This window comes from Mesocricetus auratus, unplaced genomic scaffold (assembly GCF_017639785.1).
Source record: "Mesocricetus auratus isolate SY011 unplaced genomic scaffold, BCM_Maur_2.0 Super-Scaffold_2245, whole genome shotgun sequence".
NCBI lineage: Eukaryota > Metazoa > Chordata > Mammalia > Rodentia > Cricetidae > Mesocricetus > Mesocricetus auratus.
This window is the reverse complement of record NW_024429180.1, coordinates 50562643-50585907: the sequence shown is the minus strand read 5'-3', so window position 1 is coordinate 50585907 and position 23265 is coordinate 50562643. Positions and strand designations below refer to the sequence as shown.

At 52.9% G+C, this 23265-nt stretch overlaps 1 protein-coding gene across 10 annotated transcripts in view; it reads right to left on the bottom strand.

Moving 5' to 3' along the window:
- Positions 1–23265, bottom strand: part of Dmtn (dematin actin binding protein) — a 29629-nt gene that overhangs the window by 5548 nt on the left and 816 nt on the right. For 2 of the 10 annotated variants that reach the window (XM_040733415.1, XM_040733517.1), the window contains exons 1-9: positions 15703–15880; positions 6445–6615; positions 6165–6239; positions 5268–5423; positions 3630–3729; positions 3254–3310; positions 2851–3003; positions 750–874; positions 155–260 (exon numbers count right to left, since the gene is read on the bottom strand). In XM_040733415.1, coding sequence (XP_040589349.1) covers positions 155–260; positions 750–874; positions 2851–3003; positions 3254–3310; positions 3630–3729; positions 5268–5423; positions 6165–6239; positions 6445–6462 — 790 coding nt within the window. In that variant the 5' untranslated portion in view covers positions 6463–6615; positions 15703–15880. Of the gene's footprint in view, positions 1–154; positions 261–749; positions 875–2850; positions 3004–3253; positions 3311–3629; positions 3730–4088; positions 4134–5267; positions 5424–6164; positions 6240–6444; positions 6616–15702; positions 15881–17761; positions 17918–23265 lie in introns of those variants that run through there. The other 8 variants (XM_040733374.1, XM_021227701.2, XM_021227702.2 and 5 more) reach the window with 8 other exon arrangements.

Below are 23265 nucleotides of genomic sequence, written 5' to 3'. Positions count from 1 at the left end.
AACCCCAGCACTCAGAAAGAAGAAATGGTACTTCTGTTCTCTGCCTGTTCTGGCTGCCAGCTCACATGTTTTCCCTAGGGGGGCCTCCTACCCATCCCTCCACCCCACCCCCACCCCTGACCAGGTGACCCCACGCCCACTCCGCAGCACTCACAGGTATGGAAGGGTGTCCGGTCTGGCAGAGAGCGCGTTTTCCTCCGAATGGGCAAGGACTTTTCCATCTCTTCTTTCAAGATCATCTTTCCTAGGTTGGAAGTGACCTGTTTGGGGAGGGAGGAGGATGACACCAAACCGGAGACACCAGCTTGCCCACCTCTGAAAAGTGCAAAGTTGGGTTACAATCCAGGAGGACTAGCAATGGTTTTCAAGGTGGCCCTTGTCTTTTGGACAAACCACATTAGGCTTGTCAGGGATGCTCAGTGGTACCCTTCCACAGTGGCTTCTCTATCCCAGGTCACCAGGCAACAGCACAACCAATGGCCTTTCCATGACTCCTAATCCTCTCTCCTCCCCTAGATCAGCCTGCTGGAACCTGGCGGGGGTGCACCCTCCCATTCCTGTGCTCTGCATCAGAGTGTCCAGCGGCACCTCTCCAAAAGCCACCCATCGCCCAGGTGTACCTGGGACCCTGGGAAGGGCAGGCACTTCCCGCCTGTCCAAATGCAGATGCTTCGGGGGCACACGGAAGGCTATGGGGCCAGAACATTTGTCATCTAGATGACATGGTGGAGTGGGGGGCAAGATGCTACCTTACTGAGCTCCTCTTTCTGCCGCTCCCTAATGGCCTTAATCTCCTCTTCAGAGTCATCATCTTCCTCCTCCTCCTCTTCCTCTGCCCCCTTTCGAGATGCCTTCCGTTTCCTCCATTCTGTCTCTAGAAGACACAAGTCCAGGAATCAATGTGGCCACACAGTCACTCACTTCTCCAGCTTATGGAACAGGGCTGGACCTTAAAAAGAACACCATGGACTCTTTTTTATTTTATTTATCCTTTTGTTTTTAGAGATGGGACTCTCTGTGTAGCCCTGGCTGTCCTGGAACTTGATTTGTAGCCTCAAATTCAGATCTAGCCTGGCTCTGCCTCTCAAGTGCTGGGACTGAAGGGATGTGTCACTACCTAAATTCTTTTTTATTTTTACTTAATTAAAAAAGAAGAGCAGTGCACGACCTTAACCACTGAGCCATCTCTCCAGTTCCTCCTGTTTATTATCAGTCACTTAACAGGCATTTCTCAAACTTCTCCTATAGCTCAGGCCTGTGATAGGAGATTTCAAAAAGAGAAAAGTAAATGAAAGAAGGCCTTGGTCTTCAGAGTCTGGACTACACACACACACACACACACACACACACACACACACACACACACACACACAAACCCTGTCTCAAAAAAAAAAAAACATTAAAAAAATTGAGGCCGGGCAGTGGTGTTGCATGCCTTTAATCCTAGCACTTGGGAGGCAGAGGCAGGCAGATCTCTGTGAGTTCGAGACCAGCCTGGTCTACAAGAGCTAGTTCCAGGACAGCCTCCAAAGCCACAGAGAAACCCTGTCTTGAAAAACCAAAAAGTAAAAAGAAAAAGAAAAAAGAAAAAAATTGAGGGCTGGAGAGATGGCTCAGAGGTTAAGAGCACTGGCTGCTCTTCCAGAGGTCCTGAGTTCAATTCCCAGCAACCACATGGTGGCTCACAACCATCTACAATTCAATCTGGTGCCCTCTTCTGGTGTACAAGCAAACATGCAAACAGAACATGTATACATAATGAATAAAAATAAATAAATAAATAAATAAATAAATTGAGACAGGGTCTTGCAATATTGCCAATACTGGCCTTAACCTTCTGGGCTTTGGTAACCTTTCTGCCTCAGGCCTCCGGGTAGCTGGAGTTTAGTTACATGCCACCATGCTTAACACTACAAACCCTTTTAAAAGCAAACAAAAAGTACAGGATATAGGGGCTGGAGAGATGGCTCATCATTTAAGAGCATTGGGTGCTCTTGGGGAGGACCTGGGTTCAGTTCCCAGCACCCACCGTCTCTAGCTCCAGTTCCAGGAAAGCTGGCCTCTCGTTAGCTTCCCTGAATACCAGGTGCACATGGATGTAGGTGCACACGCACACACACAGGAAAACACTCATACACATTGATTAGAAATAAATCTGTTTTTTAAAGGTTAAAAAAATGAAGTCTGTAGGCAAGAGTGCATGTAAGTGAGTGGTAGATATGTGTTTAGAAGGCCTAGGACAAAAATAATAACACTAATAATATCAATAACATGACAATAAAAGTTAACAAACTAGAAAAGAAACACATTTAAATTATCTGGGGACTAAGACCTTCTCTCATTTAGTTTTCTTTTTGAAACCTTCTATCACAGGGCCTGGGTTATAGCAGAAGCTTGGGAGATGTCTGTTAAGTGACTGAAAAATGAGCAGGAGCTGGAGAGATGGCTCAGTGGTTAAGGCCATGCACTGTTCTTCCAGAGGACCTGGGTTCTATTCACAGCAACCACATGGTGGCTCACAACCATCTGTAATGAGATCTGGTGCCTGCAGGCATACGTGCAGACAGAACACTGCGTACGTAATAAATAAATAAACAAAAAAACAAACAAATAAATAAATCCTTAAAAAACCAAAATACTGGGCAAGAAGGGAAGAAATTATTAGCTAGCAGGCCCTGCACAGCAACACAAAGAGGTGCAGGGGAGAGATAAGCGATGGACCATGGGCTGAGGAAAGAGCAAAGGCTGGGAAGTAATAAACCAGGTGGTGGGCTGGGACTGGGTTTCTGGGACCAAGAAGAAGCAGTGAACAGGGATCCCAAGCTCTCTCCTCTCCCCACGTTTTCCTACCCACAACGGCCAGTGACGGGGGACATGGCCAGTAGTCAGTCTCTATCTTGGCCGGCTGGTTGGGGTCAGGGGGCTGTGCGGCTGGGAACTTGGATGACTCGATGATGAGGTCCTCGATGAGGTGCTTGCTCTGAGGGCTGCCTCCCATGGATTCTGCAGAGGGATCCAGAGTCAGACACACCACACCTGCTAACCTAACCATGCAGCCAGCCAACTTGACCCACCCTCAGCCCAGCTCCCTCCCCTCCCCCTCCCTCCCATGAGATCTCAGATGTAACGGTGACTCACAGCAGAGAGCTCAGGGCCTTGCAAGGCCTGCCCCCATCCGGTCCCAGATCCCAGACAGGGCCCAGCACCACCCTACCAGCAGGTGGCAGGAGAAGCATCCAGGAGGAATCCTTACCTCTTTGCCTGTAGATGGGTGGCTTCTTGTAGATGTTGGAATCTGGGCGGGTGGTCTCTGAGAGAAGGAACAGGAGCGGATGAGACCGGGGACGTAATGGCAGGGGATGGTGGGCCCAGAGCAGAATGGAGACAAAAACAATGGGCTATGAGCAAGACATCATGCCCCATGACGTAGGACTTCCTGTCCTTTTCTGGGTGTGTGAGAGGGAAGACATAACAAGACAACTATCGATGCTAGTTGTGCCTGGCATCCTGGAACCACAGGGTCTGGCTAGGTCTAAACCCAAAGAGACTGAGAGGAAGGGGCATGGGGGTCCTGAAGGAAAAGTGAACTCCCAGGGGAAGAACACATTCAGGCTGACAATAAAACCTACCGGGGTGGTGGAAATGAGGCAGGCTGGTCCTAGGAGTCCCTGTGGTCCTTGGTGTTGAAGTCTGAGAGATGATTCCAAGTGTCCGGCTCTCGGACCACACCTGTGGAGAAGTATGCAGTTTCTAGGGCCTGTCACCATGCCCCTTCCCGCTCCCAAGTACATGGCTTTACCTCAGGTCACCTATCCTGTCCTCCCACACCAACAGCCCGCACCCCAACCCCAGGGCAATGTCATGGCAGAGGAAGAGCATTCAAGGGTTCCATCCACCTGCTCAGGGTGCCTACCCGTAGAGAAATAGTTAAATAAGGCCCTGGGTCTGGCTGGCAGATGAGCTGGCCAGTGACCAACCAGCCGGGATTTGCTGATTCTATCATCCCCTGGACTTGGCTGAGCTAAGACCGGGCGTGGTGGGGGAGGGTAGCTGGGGGCCCCAGCAAAGCAGGACTAGAGCTGACTTACCTCTGGGGATGGTGGGGGGGATGTGGATTTGGGTGACAGTGAGCACTGTGAATGGAGAGCATTTGTCAGAGTCACAGGTGGGACCCTAGAGCTTCAGAGGGGCCTTTTCACCCCCGCTAACCCAACTCCAGCCTACTCTCCTAGCCAACTCTCTGCCCTCCCGACTCCTCGTCCATCTCTGGCCTGGCCTTCGTCCTTCCTCTGCCCAGTGTTCTCCCAGCCCCAAGACTTTCCATAGGAAGCTCAGATCTGGAAGCAGCACACTTCATGCCCTGAGGGTCAGCCAAGGAGTAAAAGGACCCTGCCTTCAGAGCCTGGCAGGCAAGGAACGGCAAAACCCAACCAACAAGCAGCCATGATGGAATCAGTTCTCCTTGGCTCCATGGTACGTAAGTTTTCCACTCTGACAGCCTGAACACACCAATGTGACCGCTTTCTTTTCCTACATTGTGCTGCTGTAATCATGTGTGAGTGTGGGCATGTACATGCCACACACATGTGTGGAGGTCAGAGAACAGCTTTCAGAGTCAGGCCTTTCCCTCTGTCTTCGTTTCTGGGGATCACTTAGCCATCAGGCTGGCATGCAAGCAAGTGTTCTGACCACCGAGGCACCTCACCAACTCATGACGCCCCTCGTTGTCTGAGACAGGATCTCACTATGTGGTCTTTTGGTTGTCCTAGGGTGCACTACGTAGATCAGGCTGGCTTCCATCTCTTAGAGATCTGCCTGCCTCTGGCTCCTGATTGCTGGGATCAAAGGTGTGTGCCACCATGACCATGACCAGAGACCCCTTTCTGAATACAAGTGACAACGCACCTAACCAAATATTGCCCCCTGCACTCACTCACTCACTGCCTCCTGGGGTGCTCAGGAAGAGCTATCACTTCCATGTGACAAGGGTAAAGTGAGGCTACAATGTCGCACCACTCCCTCAGCTAGAATGTCTGGAGCTCCTGCTTTCTACCACCCTGTACGCTCTCCCCGAGAGACTTCTCTTCAAGTTTCCACTCTTCAGCTGTTGCTGCCCCCGCTGTTTCCAGTCTTGAGCCTGGTGCTCACTTGGCCCAAAACATGGGTTCATTCCTGTGCACAGCCCGTTTCTGCCTCCAAGGACTGCCAGGGGGTTCCCACGTCACTTACCTGGCCCCCTCAGGCCTTCACAAATGACCCCTTCTTACCTCCCGGCTTCTGGGCAGTTCCACGTGCTCCAGGAGGGAATAGGTAAAGTGGGGCTCGTAGATCATGAGGTCAGGTCGCTCAATGTCCAGGATGGCCTTGTCCTTAGGGATGGCAGCCAGGTCTTTGTAGCCCAGCACCTGGTTGTCCATCTTGGCCTGAAGGGAAATGGTCCAAATGCAACAGGGTTTCCTATAGTATCACCTAAGGACTGATACTGGCCTCTCCGGCTGGACTTGGTACTCAAGAAAATATTTTCTTTTCTTTCTTTCTTTCTTTTTTTTTTCCGAGACAGGGTTTCTCTGTGGCTTTGGAGGCTGTCCTGGAACTAGCTCTTGTAGACTAGGCTGGTCTCAAACTCACAGAGATCCGCCTGCCTCTGCCTCCCGAGTGCTGAGATTAAAGGCATGTGCCACCAATGCCCGGCTCAAGAAGACATTTTTGATGTCAATTCTCGTGGGTTAGCAACTCCATTATGTTGCTTTTAAGAATCTAGGATGCACTTAATTTTGAGACAGCATCTCATCTAGTCAAGGTTCTCAAGCCCTCTCTGTTGCTGCGGGAGTCCTTGAACTTCCTTATCCTTCTGTTTCCCCTTCCCAAATTCTGAGACCATAGGCTTGCCTCACCATGCTCGGCTCTAGACCATCCTTAAAAAAAAAAAAAAAAAAAAAAAAAAAAAGCTCTTTCTTTGCCTCTGAGGCTCTTTGCAACTAGACCAGCCCTTTCCAGGGCAGTAGGAAGCTTCCGCGGGCATCTCTGGGGTCTTTCCACCTGCAAGAGTTCACAGGACCTCTCTCCACACGGGAGTTGGGGTGCCAGGGGGGAAACAGGGATTAAGAGGGTCCCGCCCCTCCCTCCTCCCAGCTGAGGTGCAGGTGGTCAACGGAAGTACTCACCACGATGCTGGAGGGAGAGCCCGGCACACTGGAGTCTCTGGAGGAGCTGACGCTCCCCGGGGAGGTAAGAGTTTGCTGGAGAGAGCGAGAAGGTGGCGGAGTGGGCATATGCGTGGGTGCGAGGGTGTGGGCGTGGGTCTTGCCCTAAACCTCAAGATGGGGGTGGGGGGGGTGGGACCCGGCGTGCAGTGCGGAGGTGACCACCAGGTGGCGCCGGCGACTCCCGAGCGGGCCCGGGAGGGCAGCGGTCCCCACCCGGGTAGGGGTGCGGCCCGCTCACCTTCTGCAGACGTTCCATGCGGTAGCCGCTGGCCGGCCACTCCCACGGAGGCCGGTGCGCACGCGGAGAGGACGGACGTCAGGCTCGGCCTGGCTCCTGCAGTGAGGGCGTCGCAACGCGCTGTGGTGTACTCATCCCTTGGGTCTCTCCAGGCTGCTGACCGCGGGGTGGCTGGAAGGACAGTGAGGCGCGGGCCGTGAGGGCGTTGGGCTGCCAGGTTCCCTAGAGCTGGGCTCAGCACCAGAGAGTTCTGTGTGCGTGTGGCCAGACAGCGCCCACAGGAATCGACTGCACTTGTTTTTTAAACCATTGTTCTCTGGCTCCAGAGGAAATGACGGCAGGGGTCAGCTGGCATCCCAGGGTGGACAGGCTTCTCTATCCCCAAGCCGGTCACCCCTGCCCTGCCCTGTTCTTGCTTGGGCCCGCTCCCAGGCCGTGCTGGCCCCTCCTACTCCAGCCATGGATGCCACTCCCTGCAGTTCGCTCAGTCACCTCTTCTTCATTTCCCCCAGAAGGTTAGCAAGAGTCATTAGTTAAGACTGGAAGCACAGGGAAACAGGCCCGCGGGGGGTCGGGTAGAGTGTGAAGCCGCGGCATGGCCTAGAGCTGCTGTCAGACCTCAAAGGCTGGCCCACTTCGATTTTTTTCTACTCCCTTCAGTCAGGCAGTGTCCTGTGCAGACTCTGTGTAAAATGCCTCTGGGGCCTGGGACACATCTTTGCTGCCACAAAGTGCCCAGAACATTCTCAGGGGCTGCCACACTGCTCCTCCGTGAGTGCCTTGTTGGACTCCCTTTCGCACTCTAGGAACTTAGGTCAGTCTGTGTATGAGGTGGTGACCACAGCCCATGTGTTCTCCGCCTTGGTCACTCAGCTATTTTCCTTCCCCCTTCTCCCAACACCGGCCCTGGAAGCCACAGAGTGAGGAAAGCTACGTACAGAAGGGAAGGGAAGGGGAGGGAAGGGAGGGAGGGGAGGGAAGGGGAGGGAAGGGGAGGGGAGGGGAGGGGAGGGAAGGGAAGGGAGAGGGCATTGTGGTGGCTTCAAGCTGGGAGGCCTGGGTTTAATTAGTAACTACTGATTGGATGTTGTGTGCTCTTGGGTAAGTCACACCCTAGCACTTGGGAGGCTGAGGCAGGAGGATTGTTTTGAATTACAGGCCAGCCTAGGTTACACAGTGAGATTCCAATCAGCTTGAATTACAGTGTGGGTCCTGTCTAAAACAACAACAAAGTAAGGGATGGTAACAGTTTCTCGTCACGGAACTCTCGGGAGTCTGTAGGCATCATTTATTTGTGTGTGTTTGGGTGTTTTGCCAACATGTATGTTTGTGCACCACACATCCATGAAGGCCGGAAGAGGGCATCAGATCCCCTGGGACTGGATTTACAGATGGGTGGCCATGTGTTAGGAGTCAAACATTGGTACCCTTTAAAGAGCCGCCAATGCTCTTAACCACTCTTAACCCTCCAGCATCAGAGAAGTACGTAGGTTAGAGCATGCATAGTGCGTAGAACATGATCTACTAATATTATTCTCATCTCCCCAGGGATTAGGGAGTTTAGGGGGCTTTTCTGTAGCCAGTTATGAGAGACAGAGGCCACTGGTTTGCTTTCTCTCTTTTTGGGGGTGAAGCTGTGTCCGTACTTCCTCACAGGGCCTCACTGCATAGCCCTGGCTACCCTTAAATTCACACTCCTGTCTTAGGCCCAGTCTCCCAGATGCTGGGATTCGAGGCCTGGACCACCAAGCCTTGGCTCTCCCAAACCTTCTCACCTGTACTTCATCTCAGCCACTCTGCTGCCCACGTGCCACCAAAATAGCCAGCATCCAGTGTTCTACTTCCCAGCCTCAGCCCACACCCGTCACCTCTGCCTCCTCCCTGCCTCCCTCATGCCACTCATCTCCCCGGGTCCACACAAAAGGCCCTGCCACCCTGTTCTCGTGGTGCCTCCCGCCAGGGCTAACCCTTTCCCGAGCAGTGCTGTCACAGGGAAGGTGGTGATCAGGCACTGGGTGCTGGGCTGCCTAGTGAAGTGAATGGGCTGCTACCTTCCAGAGGGCAGCTTCAGTACCAGAGCTGTCGCTGCTGAGTGCATGCATGTTATGTGCTGGATGTTCTGTGTCTGTGTGAGATGCCAGAGACTGAATCTGTGCACTCTCCTACTGAGCCACAGACTTGGCCTTCTTTGTTTCATTATTCGTTTTGAGACAGGGCTAGTTTTGAACTACTCTATAATCCAGGAAGGCCTTTTAGCTTGTGATCTTTTCCTGCTTCAACTCTCAAGTAGCTGTGCTGCATACCATATACTTGATACATGTAAACACTACACAAAGATTATTGTAATTCATCTGACAACAACCCTGCAGAGTAGATCCATTTCACAGACTAGAAAATCAAGGCTTGGGGGGGTTAAGGAGATGCTGATGGTCCAGGAGCTCAAGTTAAGTGCATTTGGCATGATGGCATGATTCAGGGTGCCCACCCAGTGATGTGTTATGCAAGTTTTTTTTTAGAATTCTAGAACCAGAGGCTGATGTGCTGGCCTATACCTTTAAGCCCAGCTCTCAAGATGCAGAGAGAGGCAGATCTCTTGAGTTTGAGGTCAGCTTGCTCAACCAAATGAGTACCAGGACAGCCAGGGCTACATAGAGAAACCCTGTCTTGAAAAGCAAATCTAGACCAGGGCATCTCCATCAGGCGCACAGCGGGGAACTGGTGTTTGTGGAGACAGGATTCTCACTCTAGAGCATCAGACTCCTCCAGCCTTCTTAGTGCTGATTTTTGAAACGCTTAAACCAGGTGTCTGATGAGCAAAATGCATTCTGGTACACACTCAAGGGCTGTACCAAGCCTGGTGGTGGTGGCACACGCCTGTAATCCCAGCACACGGGAGGCAAAAACAGGCAAATCTCTGTGAGCTCAAGGTCACCCTGGTCTACAAAACAAGCTCCAGGACAGCCAGGGCTGTTACACAGTGAAACCCCTTCTCAAAAAACAGACAAATAAAAGACATCTGTCAGCTCTTTGGCTAGGCTCTAGTTTTTACCTTATCAATAGCCACTGTCATAAGGTCTATACATAGGGCTCACCCCTAGAAGTGAGTTCTTGTCCATCCATCCACCCGTCTACCACCTAGGAGTAGATCTGCCTCTGGCTTAGCCACCCGCCCGCTTCGGAACATCTCTTCCCCACAGAACAGGGTGCCAAGCTCTGTGCTGAGCTGCATGGAGAACAGAAAGATGAATGAAAGACCGATGCAGGCCCCTCGGGGGAGAGAGAGCACACAGATAACTTCCACACAGGGTGGAGAGGCCCACACCCCAGATAAGGCAGTGGGTTGCAGGAAGTCAAGAGAGAGGTGTCTGTGAGGGAATGGTGAACTCTGTCAGAAGAAGCACTAGTTGGAGGCCTTACACCAGTGGCTGTCGCCCTTCCTAGTGCTGCGACCCCTTAATAAAGCCCCTCCTGTTGTGGTGACCCCAACCATAAAGTTATTTTCGTTACTACTTAATAACTGTACTTTGCTATTGTTATGACTCATAATGCAAATATCTGATGCAGGGTGGTCTTAGACAGCCCTGTGAAAGTCGTTTGGCCCCTTTCAAATGAGTTGCAGCTCACACAGGTTGGAACCACCACCATAAGGGATGCCCGCTTTGAGGTCATAGAAAAACTGAAAAGAGGTTTGTTTGTTTACAGACAAGGTTTTACTCTGAGTCCAGGTTGGCCTGGACCGTACCGTCCAGGATGTGGTCTAGCATAGCCTGTAAACTTTGTGACCTTTCTGGTTTATCCCCTAAGTGCTGAGATTACAAGAATGAGCCACCACTACCAATCCCATCTTTAAAAAGGCGGGTGTTTTGTTTTTGTGACAACGTGGAATTATGCAAACCTCACAGAGATCTCCCCCCCTCCCCCGCCTCTGCCTCCCGAGTGCTGGGATTAAAGGCCTGTGTCACCACAGCCTGGCCAAGAATTCTTAAGAGAAAAAGGCATAAACAAAGGTGGGGACATGGGGACACACTGAGTCAGTCTGGGAACAGCAAATATGACTGGATTACAGAGCTCAGGGACTGAGGGCCATTCGAATTAGAGCATATTCTGTGAGTGACAGTCATCCCAGGAGGGTTAAGAAGTTTTAAACCGAGAAGTGACACAATCCCTGCAGTGCTTGGGGCAGATGAATCAGGTGACAGAACTGTGTTCAGTGAGGAGATGGGTAAGGGCCAGACTTAGACATGGGGCTCGGGCCAGGAGTAAGCAATGCGAGAAAGGCTAAAGGCAGCAGGTGCAGGACCCACGACAGGGCAGCTGGGGCACAGGTAGGCACAAGCCAAGGAGCTTCTGGAGGCACCAGGCTGCAAAGAGGGGCCTGGGCACTGTCAGGCCTAGAACGGTGTCTCTCAACCTTCCCAGTGCTGTGACCCTTCAATACAGGTCACTGTCGCTACTTCATAATCGAGATTTTGCTACTGTTATGACCTGTAATGTAAATGTCCGTCTTTCCTGGTGGTTGTAGGCGACCACAAGGGGGGTTGAGGCCACCAGCCCAGCCGTGGGTGTCTGAATGTGAGCAAGCAGGGAAAGAGTCCAAATGGCATCCCAGAGCCCACCCTGGGGAGCGGAGGCAGAGGGTGTAGTACTCCACAGGAAGTATGCAATAAACCCTGAGGACAGGACAGAGGAGAGCAAAGAATGCCAGGGAGGCCTGAGGCCATCACTGGGGAGGAAGCCAGGAGGCTCCCAGAGAAGTGACAGAGGCTCTGGGCAAAGGGGCTTTAAAGAAGGGAAGCCCTGGGCTTGTGCTGCTGCAGGGAGGGGCGGGGCGGGGTGGGGGCGGGGTGCCAGTGCCCAGGCGGATGACAGGCTCTGGAGAAGGCACATGCTTCTCAGGAAGAAGGGGAAAGGGGAAGAGGTTGGGTAATAAGAGAACAGGGCATTTGGAGGGAGCCGGTCAGAGGGCTCCTATTTCACCAGTCATATGCGGACGGACGGACGAGTGCAGGGAACTGGGGTGGTCTTTGATTGACAGGAAGAAGGATGATCTAGCGCCCCACCCTGAGCACCGGGTGTGGGGTGCATTATAGAGCACTGGCTTCCTATCAGAGTGTTGAGAGTAGGAAAGCCAGGGTCCCAGGGGGGTGTGGTCAGACACGAGACCCACAGTTACATGTGCACAAACACCAGCACCCCACCAGCCACTCAGGAACGTGACTGAGCAGCGCTGGGCAGAGCTGCAATAGTTGGTGTCTACACACTATGCTATCAGTGGCTGCGGCTCTGCACTTCAGTCTTGCTTTGCACCCACTCCCTGACATCCTAGTCCTGTGAGCCGACTGTGACCTCAGGTTTGTGGAAGAAACTGAGACTTCAGCAAGTACTGGGTCAAGGGCCCACTTAAGCCCACTGACCACAATACCACTGCACTTCAGCTTGTTCGTGTACTCCCCTGTCCCTTCCCCTTCCCAGACCCTCCGCGGCACTTCCCTGCTCACCAGGTCCTGAGTCCCTTGGTGCCCCCTTGGTGCCGGAGCACCCAGATCAGCAACTTTGGGGGAAGAGCTAACAGCGCAGCCTTACCTCTGTGGGGACATTTGCATTTGAATGGAAGGTTTTGGCGGAGCATGTTTTTGTTGGTTGGTTTCTTTTAGGCAAGAGCTTTCTCTGTTAATCCAGGCTGGCCTCCAAGTATATACATGCAACCTTATCAGGGATGACCTTGGACCTCTCCACCTCAAGGATGCTGGGACCACTGGCACCACCCGGCCTGGCTTAAAGTGACGCAGGAGATCAACCCAAGGGCTCCGTGCATGCTAGGCACTCTGCTAAGCCACATACAACCCCAGGCTATGAAGAAGGCTCTTACTGGGGACATTTTAGGCTGTCAGGAGGCCAGCGGAGGGAAAACGTTTCATAGTGGAAGATGAGAAGAGAAAGAAATTAGGAGTGGGAGGGGAGGATGTGTGTGTGTGAGTGTGTGTGTGTGTGTGTGGTGTGTGTGTGTGTGAGTGTGTGTGTGAGTGTGTGTGTGGTGTGTGTGTGTGAGTGTGTGTGTGTGTGTGTGTGATTTTTCAGCTTCTGCCAAGTCGCCCTGCACAGGCATCTGCCTACAGCACCCACGTGGAGTCCCCTCACCCAAGCTAGTGTCTCACTTGGCTTCCTCCAGGCCTGATCCCTTTCCCATCCTCAGGCACAGTCCTGTTCAGCACACTCCTGTAACCTCTGTGGGCACGGACTGAAAGGGCAGGCTGCAGCAGGAAGAGAGGGAGGAGGGAAGGGAGGGGAGGTGGAGGACCATGGAGGAAGTTAGTCCAGGTGTCGGAAGACACCCTTCAGCCTCCCAGGCTCAGGTCAACAGCCAGCAAGATCCCCATCCTCCCATCTGGGCCGCACCCACCTTCAGCTGGGCGCCCCAGTCTTATCTGAGCCACCAGCCAGGCCCCACCTCGAACCACCCACCCTCTCATCTCCATGGCAACCAGGACTTTGCAGTGCCCCAGGATGTGGGTGATAAGACTTGCCCACAGGGACCTCAAAGTTTGCACCCACCCATGCCAGGGCTTTTGTTTCAGGCCGGGATGAATGGAGATTAAGGTCCCTGGGCTTGTAGAAATGAAGGTTCACAGGCAGGCAGATCCACCATCGCAGGTGGGCTCTGGTCCAGCCTTTGCTTCCTTCCTAAGCCAGTTACTACTTTCTCTATGCGGTGCCTGTGATGGGGGTGTTCATATAGCCCGGCTGGCTCGACACACTGGCATTCTGCTCACTTTCAGATAACGAGAAAAAGGGCTACGAGATGAACTCGCCCAAGGCCACCCAAAGGAAGCCAAGCTGGAATCCCACCCAGGCTGTATTTAAACCAAAGGAATTCCTGTCCTTTCCTGTGCATCCCCAAAGATCCTGTTTTGATATGAACTTGGGCCCCTCTGTCTGTCACCTCACCTGTGGAACAGGAGCTGGGAGTTAAGGATTGGATGAGATTGTAGGACCCGGCCCTGGGGCATCTGGCAACAGGAAGCCATGCCACAGACAGTAAGGAACCAGCAAAGCAAGAGGCCACCCGGGCTAGCTCAGGCAGGGGAGGCCTGTCCTCCCTGTGGCTGCTTCCTTCAGCCTCTGTCTCCTTCTTGTCTTCCCTTTTCCTCCTTCATCTTTTCTCCCTTCCTCTCCTTCTCCCCCTCCCAGCCCCACTTCCACAGTTGCTGTGGCAACAACTCAATGCCAGAAATAAAGTCAGGCTCCAGCTAGGTCACCAGTTCCCAAAACAGCATCCTAGGGTGGGAGAAGGGCAATGTAGCCAACCAGCAGGGCAGGGACCAGGCGCCTACAATGAATGTGTGTATTGTGGGGTGGGGTGGGGACACAGGACAGCAGGGTTCGGGCCTGCTAAGGGCAGTGGCTCACCAAAGGCCTTACTTAAGGCGAGTTTACCCTGACCTTTTCTCAGGCCAGCAAAGCTCTGTTACTTCTTCTCTCGTGCAGTTTTTTTTTCTTAACCATTCCCTATTGCTTTGGACTAGGTGCTCCTGTTGCCAACCCTGCATGACACCTGTCACACTGAACAAGATCAGGCAACCGCAAGGAGTGGACTACAAAGTCCATCTGTTCCGGGGCCTGCCCACCTACTCTCAGTGACAGCAGCCCTGAGTCACAGTGCCCCCTTCCCTTTGACACCACAACTGTGAACTGTGTCTTTTTTGTTTGTTTGTTTGTTTGTTTTGAGACAGGGTTTCTCTGTAGCTTTGGAGTCTATCCTGGAACTTACTCTGTAGACCAGGCTAGCCTCTATCTCACAGAGATCCTCCTGCCTCTACCTCCCAAATGCTGGGATTAAAGGTGTGTGCCACCACCTTTATCTGAATTCAATAGAGTTTTCTTAGGTTTCTCTCTTGGCCAGGTTGGCAGGCCAGTTCTGTAGCTTCCTTTAGTTCTAGGCTTGCTTGGTCCCAACATGTTTCTGTTCTGGCCTTACAGACTTGAGTAGCTGGGGTGCAGCTGATTTGACAGATCTGGGGACGGGGAAGCATCCACCCTAAACCCAGCCTTCAGAATTCAGGAGAGGTCCCTATGCCACTCTCCCCACACATGAGCTCTGGAATTATTCTGCAGACATTGCTCGCCAGTGGATAGATGATGTCCCAACCTTAAAAGGCCAGCCGTATTGAGACAAGACTCAGAGAAGCATACAGACTGAAGAGCTCCGTGCCCAACACATGGTTGCTGACAGAACTCCTGCACATGGGTGCACACAGGGACTCCACAGCCCTCCTTGCCAGAGCGCTCGCCTACTCTCCCTGACAGGACGCCCCCCCCCCCCCCGCACAATGACATATGGTGATGAGGACACCCACTTGCACCCACCCACTGATCCTCCCCTTAGCATCAGTTACCTATGCCCACAGCCCCTGGCATGGCCAGCTGAACTCATCCCTGTGCTGAGCATGCGGACCCCGGAACTCACGGTGCCCTCACCTAACCCATCCCCTGGGGGTTTCCCTACATCTTCCACTCCCACAGCACCCTACCTGGCTTAGACCCACAACAACCCGGCAGCCAGTCCCCTGGGAGGAGACACACAGGTGCGCCTGCCCAGCAAAGGGAGCTCGGTGTGTCTGGTGCTGGGAGAGGAAAAGCCCTTAGGAACCAGAGGACCTCTGTTCCGCGCCCAGTCCCCCCTCCCCGCCCCAGTACCCTGGCTGCTGGTAGGAGGGCCAGGCTACAGCTGCAGTCACACCCTGCCACACAGCCCACCCCAAACCGGCCAGGCTCAGCTAGGAGGGGCTCCAGAGCAGGCTATAAACCCGCAGCATCCATCCAGCCGCTCACTGAAAGCTTGCCACTCTGGAGGGCAACTGTCCTGTGGGGAGGGAGGCTGGCAACGACTCCTTTCATCACCGAGCAGAGAGGTAACAGCTCCCTCCATGACTGTGTCCCCACGACCCCACCCCGTGAAATTCGGGCCACTGAAGCTAAGTAGGCAGGGTGGAGGACTCGAAACAGGTGCTGGGGGCTCCCAAGGACTCTTTGTGTGGCAATACCCTAGATCCTTCTCCCCAAATAAGGAGGGGGTTTGATCGGGTCAAACACAGTTAAGCTCCTGGTCTAGCCACCTAGGCCCGTTCTCCCAATGACCAAGGGTCCAAAGCTGACCCTCGCCTAGCATCCCTGCTACTGCCCAAAGCCATGCCCCAAAGCCAGAGGTACAGCCCAAAGGACCTATGGAAAGAAAGAGAGGCAGGGTACCCTGCCACCTACCTCCTCCCAGACAGTGGGGCCCAGGCTCTCCAGAAGCCCCAAGAGGCTAAAGGCCTAGGCCCGGGTCCACGGGTTGCCGCGTTTTCTCAGGAATCTAGGTAGGAGGCGGCTCTTCCAGGAACCCAACCGCGCTTTAGTGAAGCACAAGTAACAGGAAGAAAGCCGGCTTAGGGTGGGTGGGGTGGGAGATGGCGAAGGAGGGGAGCTGGTCTCAGCCCAGCGGTCTGATCTCCCTTCTGAACCCCCGCCCGCTTCACCCGTACCCTGCTGCTTTTGCAAGCCACCGGCTTCCTGACGCTGGGGAGTCCGCGTCTGGTGTCTGGTGGGCGGGCAGGACGGGCGGTCGCTGGGCGGGCGGCCCCTCCCCACCAACAACTGATAGTGGCCGGCCCCAGGGTGTGTGTGTTTGGGTGTGTTGCTGGTCCAGTCCACCTCAGCTGCTGCTGTACCTGAGCCATTTGAAACAAGGGGCGCAAGAGCATCATGACGAAGCAGAATTGGCTGCGCCGTCTTTTGCCCCTTCCCCACACCCCGGCTCTGCACAATATGCACACTCAGGGTCTCCCCAGCAGAGTTCAAGTTGCTGCAGATTAGAGCTGCTACTGATAACTGAGGGGAGCTATGCCCGGCTCTCCTGGCACTTGCAACTCAAACCCCATTCATAATGCTCCACCATCTTCCAGAAGCAGTTGAGACTCTGTGAGGGTCCCCAGTCTGGGCTGGAGGAACAACTGGGGTACCAGAATTGGTCATCCAAGGACTAACCCTCTCCTGAGGGGGGATGAATGGAAGGATGTGAGAAACCAGGTTCTGAATACATAGGTAAGATCCAGATTGGATTTTTAGTAACCTTAATCCCCTGGGAATTGCAGGAAGGGCCAGTGGGTAGAATGAAGGATCTGGCTTCCCCAGGGAAGATGCTTTTGAAAAGGGAGCTTCCCACCGGTTGGCACCCGTTCGAGCACAGAGGCATGCCCTCCCTCCCTGGGAAAACGTCAACCATTCCAGGCTTTCGGGTACATGGAAAGCCTAGACACTGACCCTAATAGCATTGACTGGTCTTGTCCCCGCCTCCATGTCAGCTGCAGACTTGCCTACCTAGGCAGCCTTGCGTTGCCCTGGTAACTGCTGCCCATAGCCGGTCAGCTGATGGTATCAGCAGCTACTGGAGCAAAGCTAGGATCTGGAGAGGGGGCTCTGGGGTTTCTGAATGAAAAAATAAAATCTCGGGGGGAGGGGCTTGAAGGAGACAGGTAAAAATATGGCCCCAGCGTCCTTTTTCAAAGAGAGGAGGGGACAGGAAGGGATTAGCAGAAGACAGAGGGGACTGTAACCTGAAGGCGGCTCAGACAGAAGGAGAAATGAGGAAGGCAGGTAGCTGAGTGGCTGGGAAGGGGAAGGAGGGCAGGGAACCCAGGCTTAGTTGCCTGGGTGCTATCAGGGTGGGTCCTGTGGAAGGGAGAAAAAAAAAACCTGGGTGGGGGAGGGACATCCAATTCACAGAAGCAGGGAGGAAAGGCCATGAGAAATGCATGGGGTATATCTTTAATGTTCAGGAAGGGGGACATAGCCTTGGAGGAGGAGCTACCGGGCTTTTTTCATTGCTAGTCCTGGTCTCTGCCTGGCCTGTCACGGTTTGTCCCTTCAACCCCACCCATGTAGTCCCGAGTCTGGTCTGAAAGAGTGGGAGGGAGGGGAGGCCCTCCTCCTAAGCAGCCTCCATCTCTCTGGGAGACCAAGTACCCAGGGCTCTGACATTCCATCTTTCAGATTCCTGGCTTTGCTCCTGCCTAGCTTCCTCCCTTAATTGCCAGCCCCTTCCAGACCCCACCCAGGGAGACACACTTTCCAGTACAAGGGTCTCCGGAGGTACGTTGTCAGGAAGGACAGCTGTAGACAGGAGCGTGGAATGAGGTGGGTTAGGAGCCCTGGGTAGGCGTCAAAGATCAGGAGAGGAGTCCCTTCCTGATGGAAGCCAGCCTATGAGGTAGGGGAAAGTGGGGAAGAGTCCAGGGAGAGGGCCAGGAGGAGGGGAGCATGAGGGGAGGGTTCTCAGTACCTTCAAGGGCCTGGGGCGTGGGGCAGGAACACAGCAGCCTCTGCGGTGACATACACCTCCATCCCTCAGCGCATCTCCTCTCCGCCTCCGGTTGCCAAGACAACCTCCTGGCAGCCCAGGCCCAGCTCAGCAGTGATGGGAGGGGGAGGAGAAGAGCTGACTCCTATTGCTTCTTCTTCAGGGATAGAGGGAGGGGGCCTGTAGAGCCTGTGATGCTGGGCTGTGCCCCAGCCGTGCCCTACCAAGTGTGCTCTCCCTCGCTTTCCCTCGTAAACCAGGATTGGCTCCAGGAGTGGCCTGGAGGGAACCATAATTCAGGGCCAGACAACAGACTGGTTGGAAGGGCGACTGCCCTATTCCAGGCAGCCCATTGAGTAGGTGGGGAAAGGTGACAAGGACAAGGGAGTCACAGCCCTGGTGTTGAGAGACCACATCCCAGAAGGTCACTGGCTGGGCTGGACATGTGGCCATGGCTCACCCCTCTACCACCTACCTGGGTGTCTTTCAAATCCCAAACCCACCCTCTCTCCCCTTGGCCTAGACGAAAGTCAGAGTCCCAGACAGCCTCTTCTAGTCCCTCGAGGCCCATTACTCCCCCAACACATCAGTCACACGCTGCTTGGGAATGTCCCCCCATCGGTCAGACACCTCAGGCAGGAATAGTCTAGGACCCAGTCAGTCCTAGAGCCAAAGGGTCCACAGAGTTAGGGCTCCCTCTGTCGACCTGAGGTTGTCAAGGTCATCCCTTGCTAGAAGGGATCCTGGGGTGTGTGTTGGGGCTCGGGAAGTGAGAGCCTGTTGGTGGTAGGGGTTAGCCAGGCCACAACCCCCCCCCCTGCCATTTTCTATCTCCACTCTCTGCTCAATCCTATCCTACAGTCCTGCCCAGTCTGTAGAGAACAAGGCCCCCTCCAGCCCAGTCCTGGGAAGGCCCAGCTTCCTTCGGAAAGCCAGTTACCCTCTTCTGTCTCTATCATATAAATCTTCTTCCCTGGGGGCTGGCAACACTAACCCCACATGCCAGTTGATTCTGGTCCTAGATGGGCTTCTCCCATATCTCAACCCAACAGGCAAGGAAGCCTCCCTCAGATGGAACCAGCCTACTTCCTGAAGCTCTCAGGCCTTGTGAGTAGGCATTCGCCATCCCAGCAGAGATGGAGACTTACCTCTCTCAGGAAGAAGGCTCTAGGCCCAGACACCTGCTTCTGAGCTACTTTCTCCAGAAAGGTCACTTATGCTAGACTTCCTGAGAGGACTGTGGCCCAAGCAGCAGGCCTCTATGCAAGTCTCACTCCAGTGCCCAGGCCCCACCCCATGCCCTGACCTGTTGAGGAGGGTAACACATAGGGTGATCCTATGCTGTCTAAATATTAACTCCCAGGAAGGTTGAGCCAGGGCACCTGGACACGTGGGGAGGAAGGAGAGAGGACAAAGACCCAGGCCAGAAGAAGAAAAAGAGGATGAAAGCCAAAAGAAGCCATTTTAAGATGGGTGTGGTATCATAAGTCAGCAAGCCTGCAGCAGGAGGCTGAGGCTGAGAGTTATTGTGAAATTGAGGCCAGCCCAGGCTACAAAGCATGATTTAAAAATATACATATACATACACACACTTATTTTTATATTTTAAACATATATATGAAAGAAACAAGTAATTGTAAAGTGACTTTTTAGCTGGGCAGTGCCTTTAATTCTACCACTCCGGAGGCAGAGGCAGGGAGATCTCTGTGAGTTCAATGTCAGCCTAGTCTAAAGAGTGAATTCTAGGTCAGCCAGGGCTACACAGAGAAACCCTGTCTCAAACAACAACAAAAGGTGACTCTTTCTCCACAGAGACGGGAAGCCACTACCCCTTCCTGCTAGAAACTGGACTCTTAGCCTCTGAGACTCAGAGTCTCAGCACCAAGGAGGCTGCCACCAGACCACGGGACCCGTCACTCCCTTCTCAAAGGCCTTCCTTGCCACAGCACCAAAACCAACCTTCATACTTTGACCGAACATTCTAGCTAATTTTCCATGTATGTTTTCAGCTCCAACCACGCAGGGTCTAGGCAAGAAAGGGAGCCATGTACTGAGACCCTGCAGACAGCATGGGTCCAGACTGCAGGACTCAGCTGGGTGACAAATGAGAACAATGATCACAGTGTCATTAAGACAGTCCATATGAACCTGCCTGCATGCTGCCTGACGATCTCTAGAGCTGGTACATTTTAGTTCCTTATTTCTAAAACTTTTGCCCCTACAAGACTCCATAGCCCAGCCTCAAGGGTACAGCAGTCTGTATTAAACTTCCGAAGTGTTGGTGTTACAGACATGAATATGATGGTGTCTGCTTTATTTCCAAAACTTCTTATCGACTCTTTTGGGATATTTTCCTTCTTAAAAAAAAAGTCTCATTATATAAGTAACCCAGGCTGGCCTTGAACTTGAATCTTCATGCCTCAATTCCCTGGTTCCCAAGTGACAGGATTACAGACTTATACTACCACCTGGATGCCTTTTTATCTTAATTTTAAGAGGGAGAGAGAATTCCAAAAAAAAAATCTCAATGAAAGAAACATGCTTTTATGGGTTAATCCCTCCAATTAAAATCCAAGTCCCCTGCAAGCTGGTCTTCTCCAACGTTTTAATTAACTGGAGGATCTGCACAGTGCTTCAGTACCGAAGGGAGGAAATGAATGCTTAATTCAAAGTGACTGCTCAGGACCCCGTCTTCCCCAGTACACGTGAGGGCTCTGGCTTCCCATCCTGTCTCTTGAGGGACAGGCAGCACGGTGCTGGGGCGTAGCCAAAGAAGAGCACACTTGCCACACTTTTGGAACTGAGAGGTGGGAACAGGATTGTGGTGGCTCGCCCCTGGAATCCCAGCACCTGGGAGGCTGAGTCAGGATGGCTGCTCCAAGTTTGAAGTCAGCCTGGGCTACATAGTGAGTTCTAGGCCAAGGTGCACTGTAGAGTAAACCCTGTCTCAAGACACTATGTATATATATGCACATGAGACTGTATATGTTATAGGTATGGAGAGCACCAGAGAAAGACAACAGACCAATGTCAACATCTGGTCTCTTATACACACTTACCACACACACACACACACACACACACACACACACACACACACACACAGAGAGAGAGAGAGAGAGAGACAAGGGGCTGAGCAGTTAAGAGCACTTAATGTTCTTTTGGAGGATCTCAAGTGCCTGTGACCCCAGCTTCAGAGTGGCTAGCCCCCACTTCTGCTGTCTGAAGGCAGCAGGCACAGATGTGGTGCAGACATACATGCAGACAAAACACCCATACACATGAAGTAAAAACAAATTTTTATTTAAGGGGGGGCAGTAAGATGGCTCAGCAGGTAATGGTACTTGCTTTGCAAGCCTGATGACCTGAGTTTGATGGCTAGAACCCACTCCAGCTGTGCTCTGTCTCCACACACACGCACACACACACACACACACACACACACACACTAAATAAATAAAATAAGCAAAACAGAAGGCGGTCTTGAGTTTGTGTGTGGGGGCAAGTGATCTTGTTTTGCTAGTGTCTGTAAGGGCTCCATATGGAGGCTGGACAGGAGGTTTCTTAGTGATGACCTCACAGGCCTATGTGTTCTAAGTAGATGCACAGAGTGGGCGGGCAGAGACTTCATGTATATAGAACCCAGGGAGGTCTGCCCAGAAACCCTGCCAAAGCAATTGTATGCAAGGATGCTCAAGGCTTTCAAGGTGACTCAGGAGGGAAATCCATAGAAGGACTTAGAGAGGTTTCTTTTTTTTTGGGGGGGGGTTTTGAGACAGGGTTTCTCTGTGGCTTTGGAGGCTGTCCTGGAACTCGCTTGGTAGTCCAGGCTGGTCTCAAACTCACAGAGATCTGCCTGCCTCTGCCTCCCGAGTGCTGGGATTAAAGGCGTGCGCCACCAATGCTCGGCTTTTTTTTTTCTTTTTTACCTTTTTTACCTTTTATTTTTAATGTGCTCTTTTGTTTTGTCTGCATGTATGTCTTTGTGAGGGTGTCAGATCTTGGGGTTGCCATGTAGGTCCTGGGAATTGAACCTGGGTCCTCTGGAAGGATGGTCAGTGCTCTTAACCACTAAGCCATCTCTCTAGCCAGCCCCCTTAGAGAGGTTTCTATGGGAACTAGACAATGAAGCTAGGAAGCATAGCCTACTATAGGCCAAGGCTGAGGACTGAAGCAAGATCCTGGTTTGCTAACTGGGAGGCCACTGGCCAGTGGTATCCAAGGGACATTGTTGGACAGTGTGACTTCAACTGTGTGGTATCTGAAGTGGATATCATTCCCAACTTCCTTGCACCAGCTCCTTTGGAGTTTAGAGGACAGGACGATGAAGGGACAAGACAGAGCAAAAGAGACTGGAGTGGAACACATTCTTAGAATATGGTAATACTACACTACACAGGGTTTGAGTCTGGGCCCCTGCAGCTTCCCTCCCTGTCTTTCCCTGCATGGGTTCACCAGGCCCCCTCTAGCAAGAAGCTATTGTCAAGAGTCTGCTTAGATCCTTCAGGCACCAGAAGCAGTCCCGGCTGCTAAAGTCTCTATGTGAATCTGAAATCCATTGAGAAGTCCCTTTGCTACCACAAACCCCTAAGGTTCCTCTGAAGTGTCATCACCAGAGACCAATTTATTTATTTATCTATTTATTATTTTGTTTCAGAACTCTCAATCTTCTTATCTTAGCTTCCAGAGGGCTAGGATTTCAGGGGTATGTCACCATACTTGGCTCTGCCTTCTTCATTGCGGTATTTTCCGGTTAAACTTGTCCAGAAGGCTCTGGGATGTAAAAAGCTACTAGGATACAGAGCCTGCCGGCCGGGCAAACGCACTAAGAGGGGTGGTGGGGAGTGGGTTTTGAGTCCAACCAGGGATCGGATGGATTGAAGGCTCTCTGAGATGCCCCTGGCTTCCGGTTCAGCCCTGCCCTCCAAAGCTTGTCCTTTCCTCTTTGGCATACTTTGTCCCTGCCTGCCAGGTCTCACCTCAAAAAGCAAGAAAGGAAACAGTGAGGGCTTTCTGGAGCTGGCCCCGAGAGGCTTGTCTGTGCTGGGGAGGTCAAAGAGGGAGGGAGGGGCCGAGAAGGGCCTGAGAAGAAAGCCGAGGCCAGACAAAGGGCCCAGTCCACCTTTGAAGCTGCCTCTAACCCAAGAGGGGGGGGGTGGGGGTGGGCCTAGGCCCGGCTGGAGAGGCAGTCTAGAGTCTTAAAGAATGTCTCAAATTCCTGCGATAATCAGAGGGATCAGAGCCCCCTTCCTTCTCAAAGTCCTCCCAGCCCCCCAAAGTCCCAATACTCCACACCTTGGGGGCCCCAACTCTTTGTCCTCAAGTAATTGCTGGGTGTTGCCCCAGTTTTAAAGTCCCATTGAACTCGCCAGTTATCAGCTGCAGCCCCAGACCACCCGCCCTACACACACCCCAGAAAACTACCCCCAGCGCGTCCGGCGGTCTTCACTAGGATTAAGGCTCTTTGTGATAGGAGGACAGAAAAA